Source organism: Chelonia mydas, chromosome 1, assembly GCF_015237465.2.
Source record: "Chelonia mydas isolate rCheMyd1 chromosome 1, rCheMyd1.pri.v2, whole genome shotgun sequence".
Lineage (NCBI taxonomy): Eukaryota > Metazoa > Chordata > Testudines > Cheloniidae > Chelonia > Chelonia mydas.
Window position 1 is genome coordinate 247903118 of NC_057849.1, and position 6879 is coordinate 247909996.

At 36.9% G+C, this 6879-nt stretch overlaps 1 protein-coding gene across 3 annotated transcripts in view; it reads left to right on the top strand.

Annotated features, from left to right (window-relative positions):
- Positions 1-6879, top strand: part of CHPT1 (choline phosphotransferase 1) — a 30203-nt gene that overhangs the window by 19265 nt on the left and 4059 nt on the right. For all 3 annotated transcript variants that reach the window (XM_043541720.1, XM_037879454.2, XM_037879459.2), the window contains 5 exons: positions 1066-1150; positions 2964-3095; positions 3625-3783; positions 5646-5771; positions 6351-6461. In XM_043541720.1, coding sequence (XP_043397655.1) covers positions 1066-1150; positions 2964-3095; positions 3625-3783; positions 5646-5771; positions 6351-6461 — 613 coding nt within the window. The remainder of the gene's footprint in view (positions 1-1065; positions 1151-2963; positions 3096-3624; positions 3784-5645; positions 5772-6350; positions 6462-6879) is intronic.

Genomic DNA, 6879 nt, shown 5'->3' on the forward strand with positions numbered 1-6879 from the left:
CCAAACCTTTCCCAGGAAGTGGGGTGCAAGGGTTGGGAGGATTTTTGGGGGAAAGATGTGTCCAAACTGCGTTTCCCAGTAAACCCAGTTAGTTTGGTGGTGGCAGTGGATATTCCAAGGACAAAGGATAAAATTAATTTGTACCTTGGGGAAGTTTTAACCTAAGCTGGTAAAAGTAAGCTTAGGAGGTTTTCATGCAGGTCCCCACATCTGTACCCTAGAGTTCAGAGTGGGGGAGGAACCTTGACAGCATCTGGCACATAAATATCTTGTTACGCTGGCTACAACAGTGGCATGGGAATGCCTGTTCTCACTTTCAGGTGACATTATAATTAAGAAGTGGGCAGAATTACCTCCTGTAAATGTTCTTTTTAATCTCTCACTAGAAAAAGGAAAAATAGTCCAAAACTAGAGGAATGGTTTTGTTTTTAAAAAAAGGGAGGTTATGGAAAAATCAATGCATCAATTTCATATCTAGCAAAATGCGTGTGACAAACAGATGTTCGATATTTGGCTGCCATTTATTCAATACTCAAAGTACATTTGCCTGCAAAAATACCGACCACACCTGTCTAATTTTAGTGAATATTGATGTTTGATAATCACATTGTTTGATAAATGGTCAGTTTCACTCAATTTAATAAAACAGGCCCTGGATGGTATAAAGACTCACTCTACGAATAAAACCTTGTTAAATAGAGAGATCTGATGATGATACTACTGTTTGTTTTTTGTTAAAAGCTTACCGTTGTAATTATCGTTTTGCTTAATATGTATATAACAGTGATTTGTAAGCTTGTTAAAATTTCCAAAATAGCTATACAGTACTAAAAAAAAAAAAAACTCCCAAGTTTTCTGTGCATAACTATAAATGATGATCAGGTATTTAGCAAGGTATGTTTTTGTTTTAGTTGGTATGTAGAATTTTGTGGTCACAGAAATCAGGTATTTTATATACATGGCGTGTCCTGAATGTATACATTTTAATTACCTAATCGTTTACTCCCATTCCCTCCCCCAACAAACAGATGTATGAACTAAGCCTGCTGCCTCTTTTCTTTCTAGGCTTGATGTAACTGAAGTTCAGATAGCCATAATAATCCTCTTCTTGATGTCTGCATTTGGTGGAACTACTATGTGGGACTATAAGGTAAGTGTATCAAGCATTCAGACTTTCACAGTTGTATCTGAAGCTGTCATGTGCAGGTGTATTGATGTTTAGTAATTGCTTTTCAAATCTTCTGTATTCAGCTTATGTTATATTTGTTAAATCTTATTTTTTATTTCAATTTTAATACATAAAAATGTTGCTTTATATATTTACTATAGGGTGCCTGTTTCCATGTAGTTCAGTACTGTATCTCTTGGATGTGATAGTGTGGTTTCCTATGCATGAATTTAGAGCTACACAGAGGAAAAAGACCCCATCTGCCATATATAAACTTTAGGCCTGGAAAATACATTTTGATTATAGTTCAAAGGAATCTTACCCACAGTCTATATTTTTCAGATGTAAGTTTCTGTTACATCCAATTTTTATTTTTAATTATTCCTGTACCATAAATTTCTGCTCAAAATTATAATTTTTAAAGTAGACTGTCTCAATTGTAAAATAAACTGACCATTAAAATCTACAAATCCAATGGGCTAAATTTTGCTTTATGCTGATGTAAATATGGAGTAACTGTTAAAGTTAATGGAGCTGCACTGGATTTACACTGGCGTAAGAGCTGATCTGGCCCTGTAACTTTAAAATGTCTACCCAGCAGTGTTCTGGCATCAGTATATTAAAAAATATTTCCAGCCTATTTGAGGGAAGGGGGAACAGCTCATATGTTTCATGTAGAATAGGACCATATAGGATTGAATGCAAATATTTTTAAAAATTGGAAACAATTTGAAGCCTGCTGTATATTGGACTGTAGTTCCTGTTCCTGGTGGTGGTGTCATCTGTATAATACACCGTACTAGTTGATTGGAATAGATATCAATACCATCAAGTTAATTTTGCAGTCTAAATTATTTTGGTAATGTTTTATTGTATCTGACTCATTCATCAATCTGGCAATTATGAAATGGCAAATTATTTTTAGAGGAAAATGTTCTTAAACAGTTCGGTTTTCTTCTCCCCAAATCGTTTTTGTTCTGTTTCTGAAACTATTAAGATTGAAATGCAAAGCATAAGTGGGATCTTCAGACTTCACAAACTTGGCTAATTGACTATATATTCTTTTTGTGTTAATTGGTGGATTGTTTTGAGATGCAGAGATCTCTGCCTTACATTTTAATGTTAAAGAAAAAACAAGTCTGTCTCCAAAAATATGTAGTCCGTGGTTTCAGAAAATTTATTGCTCCTCTTTTTTAACCCTTTGCTGCCTTGGAAGTTTTCTTGAAACTGCATTTGACTCTAAAAGGTAAATATTTTGTTAAATCTATATCTGGATAATATACATAATGCAAAGATGCATCATATAGCATACTATGTAATGTGATCACAAAGCAGGCAGATGGAGTTTGCATTTCCTGTGGTGCTCCATTGTGCTGACCAATGAATTTAGAAAGAACTATCCTTTTTCCTCTGACACAGATTTCTGTTCAATCGAATTTGAAATACTTAGCAAAGTATAAAAAGAGCTTTTTAAGGGTGTTGCAAATTCTAAAGCACCATAAAATACAGCTGAATTTCAAGGGCAGAATTTAACCACCTACTTCTCCAGGATTTAAACATTCCCCCTCCCCTCCCCCCCCCCCCCCCGCCTCCCACCCCCCCCCCCAAAAAAGGTATCCTATCATCTTAAGGACAGGACTGTATTCTGAAATTGTTGATTTGAGTATAAGTTTCAAGGAAAAGGGATAGTTAAAATAAAGCAATACAAATTGTTTTTGGAGATTTCAGCAGCAGTTTAACTTTTTCCAAGGAGTGATGTCCTTTAATTTTTTTTAAAAAACATTTTTCTTGCAAGATCCCTTTGATAGACCTAAAATTGAAGACTTTTCCTGTTCTTGGAATAGTGGGTGGAGCATTATTTTCCTGTTCCAACTATTTCCACGTCATCTTTGGTGGTGGAGTTGGCAAAAATGGATCTACAATCGCAGTAAGCTATTTTAGAATTTAAACTGTATTCTAATACTGGGGTGGGGAAGAAGCGGGTTACTGTGTTTGGCTTGTATGTTAAATTCTTACATTACAAAAAACTTAGTACTTCTGATCATCTTACTGAGTATTTAAGCAATCTAATACATTGATTCTACTGTTTGATATACCTTAATGCTGTCTGTAAAGCCATTAAATATATATGAATGAGACAGCTAATAACTCAACTGCAGTGGTAATCCAAGTCACATTTTCTGTATACCCTGGATTAGGGGTCTTGTATTGTCAGAGAAACTGCCATGAAGTTTGAGTTTATAAAATAGAATGGGAAAAAAAAGTCAATGCGAGTGGCCCTGCTGCACAGCAACTCAGGACCTGATTTTTTTTTCTTCCAGACATGTTGAGTACATGTGACTTCATTTGGCTTTAGTGGAAGTTGTGGTTGGTCAGCAGTCCTGAAAATTGGGTCCAAAAATTTATGGTATGATTCAAGTTATGATGAGAAATGTTTTCTGCTTTGTGTGTTTCAGGGCACTAGTGTTCTTTCACCAGGCCTCCATATAGGGCTAGTTATCACTTTGGCAATAATGATCTATAAAAAATCTACAACTCAGCTGTTTGAAAAGCATCCTTGCCTCTATGTCTTAACATTTGGATTTGTGAGTGCTAAGATCACACAAAAATTGGTGGTAAGGAATCTTGTTTGTTTGTTTTTTTATTGGATGTGTGTATTTGGTACTTTTGAGAGTAGTGCTGTAGGTGGGCATTGTGTAAGCTCTCCTACTCAACTCTGCTAATATACCCTGTTGGTTATTGCAGAACCTCTATTATTACAACTACTAACCTGGGCCTGTCAGAGACTGGCTGGAATTCACCAAGGGGACCTAACTGCCACTTGAGGTGGCCACGGTCAAAATTTAATCCTCAAAATCCTAGCTGCCTAAACTCCCTAGGCTCCTAATTTTCTGCTGGGGGGAAATGGAGACTACCAGCAGCATGCAGCTTAGCAACTAACTTTCACCTGTGCGTCAATGCGGTTCACAAACTAGATATTTACCACTATCTCTGCTGTGGGATCCAATCCAATAGATGTGCTCAGAGCCCTCCTTAGAGCATAGCAGCTGGATTGGGGTCTGCACAAAACAGCCTGAGGAGCAGGTCATGATGACTCTGCCTGATTCAGAACTTGGTTCTCCCGTGTCCCAGATGAGTGCCTTAATTACTGGGCTATGAGGGTGTCTATCTTGCCTGTTGAAACTTTCACTTTTATAAAATAATTATTCATTGGGCCAAAGAGGGGGAGAGTGCAACTTCATAACCCACTGGTTAGGGCACTAACCTGTTATGCAGGAGACTCAAATTCAAGGCCAATAGTCAAATATTTTGTACAAAGTGGAACAGCTTCAACAGGAGACATCAAGATCCATCCAAGAATACCCTTTAGCCAAGTGGTTAAGGCATTCCTGCCTTAACTTTTTAATCTTTAGACTAGGGCATACACAGAGTTCTTCTAGACAACTGAAAGTACAAGGTTATGTTTATCTACATTATTTTTCTTTTTCATTCGTAAGAGGGCAGGACTCACCAGACTGAGATCTGCCTTACCCAGACAGGAAACCACAAAATCAACAAGCTCGTTAGCATTATTCTGGATATAAATATTGGAGGACCTTTTTCTTGTGACTCTTTGTTTTGTATGGGTACATGCTTTGACTATTCCAAGTGTCTAACAAACCTTCACTGTAAAGCTAAATAGAAAAGTATTAGGTTTGAGTTGAGAAGCAACTACTTGGCTTACAGCAAGCATGGCACAGACTTGCTGCTTAGATTTCACAAGTGCATACAGAGCAGAGTAACAAGGAAGGACTCGATCCAGAAGGCTCAGTAAGACTGCTTGAAGGCGTACAAGGACTTGTAAACACAGCTAGTTACCAGTCAGAAGGGGAGAAGGCCTTTGGGAAGGAAGAGCTCTTTGTGCAGTTGTTACATACCTTTGGATCCAAAGGTAGCTTTTTCTACTTAATGGAAGTCTTTGTTATAGCTAACACGTTGACAGCACTAACACATATGACCAGTGTCACTGTTTTGTTGTCTAGTAGTCACATGAGCTTCATGGTGATGTCACTTTCTTTGTTATGGGTGGTGCGGCGAGAAACTTGCATACTTTTGCTGCTTTAATGTAAAGGGGTTCTAGGAGTAACAGCAGCAGCAATGCTGAAACTAACTGAGCAGCAAGCAGGCATGTATTAGAGGCAGAGGAGATAGGGTGAGCCAAAAGCATTTTTGTGGTGGTGCTCTTGGGCTCACCCAAAAGACCTTCCTAAATAGTAGCAGAGCTTAAAGTAACTTTAAATAGAAAATGTCCTTATAAAAAAAACTGGGGGGTTTAGTCAATTGAACAGGTTGACTGTCCCTTTTTAAGAGCATTATTTATTTGTACTGTTCCTTAATTTAAATATTTGTTACCATAATAGTTCATATTCTCAAAGTAAGTTTTTCATTGATGCCAAATGTCAAGCTTTGTAGCTATATCAAATCTTGTTTTATGTAGGTGGCCCACATGACAAAAAGCGAGATCTATCTTCAAGATACTGCATTTATTGGGCCAGGTCTTCTATTTTTGGACCAGTACTTCAACAGTTTTATTGACGAATATATTGTTCTATGGATAGCATTGGTAAGTATTTGTTTTAAACTTTAATTTACAAATCCACTGAAACAGTGTTAAACACTTATTTTCATACGGAGGTGTATATAAGGGGCAGGTTGAAAACTCAGTCCCTCTTATCCCATGCCATCAGTTAAACTAGTTGTTTCTCCTTTCTTGGCACCCAATACAGTGGTAGCTATTCTCTACAATTCATGGTTTGGGGCTGAAGTTTAGGACAAAAGAAAATCCTGGAGACTCATGCCATGAATTCAGGCTTTTGCTCTGATGTAAATGTTAACCTTAATTTAGCCGAGTAAGTTAATCATTCATTCAGATTGAAAGCTTTGTTAGCAGTGGAAATACAAATACATGGTTAATGTGCAATAATGGTTTTAAAAAGTCAAACTGAAGTTAAAAACTTGTAAATTAACATCATGGAGTATAAATCAATCACTTAAATACCTTTTTAAAACTACTGACCCAACAATAGATGGGATTAACAAAGATATTCTTAAAATAAATGAACATGAGGGCTGAGCTATAGGGTAGACCTTTTGGTTTCAAAGCTTTTTTTGGTAACATTAATTTGTTTTTGTTTATTTTTAGGTCATATCCTTGTTTGATTTGCTGAGATACTCCACTGGTGTATGCATGCAGATTGCTGCTCACCTTCGCATACATGTCTTCAGAATTTCATCACTTCAAGCTCCTGAACAGGTTCAAAACCATACTGACTGACTAGTAGTTCAAGCAGAAGAGGAGAAGCAGTTAGGGGAATAATGAATGAAGTAGATCCCCTTTTCAGGAATACAGACAAAGCTTTTCAAGAAAAGACAGTGAAAAGCTCAGTAATTTGCTCAGATAACCAATACGATTACTTAAATATAAAGTTGTGCAGAGTCTATTGTGATTTATGCTTGTATCATGAAGCATAAAATTCCTCCATTGTATTCTAGACATTGCAATCTTTACTTTTGATCATGGATTCATCAGTCAAACTGATTTTCTGCCATGCACTAGATTCTCCTTGATTGAGAAAAGATAACTTTTAATTCTGGTACATAGACTGACTACAAATCTAAAGTACTCAATACTAGAATTCTAGAGCTGCTTCGCTTCACACAAGAGGAAAAAC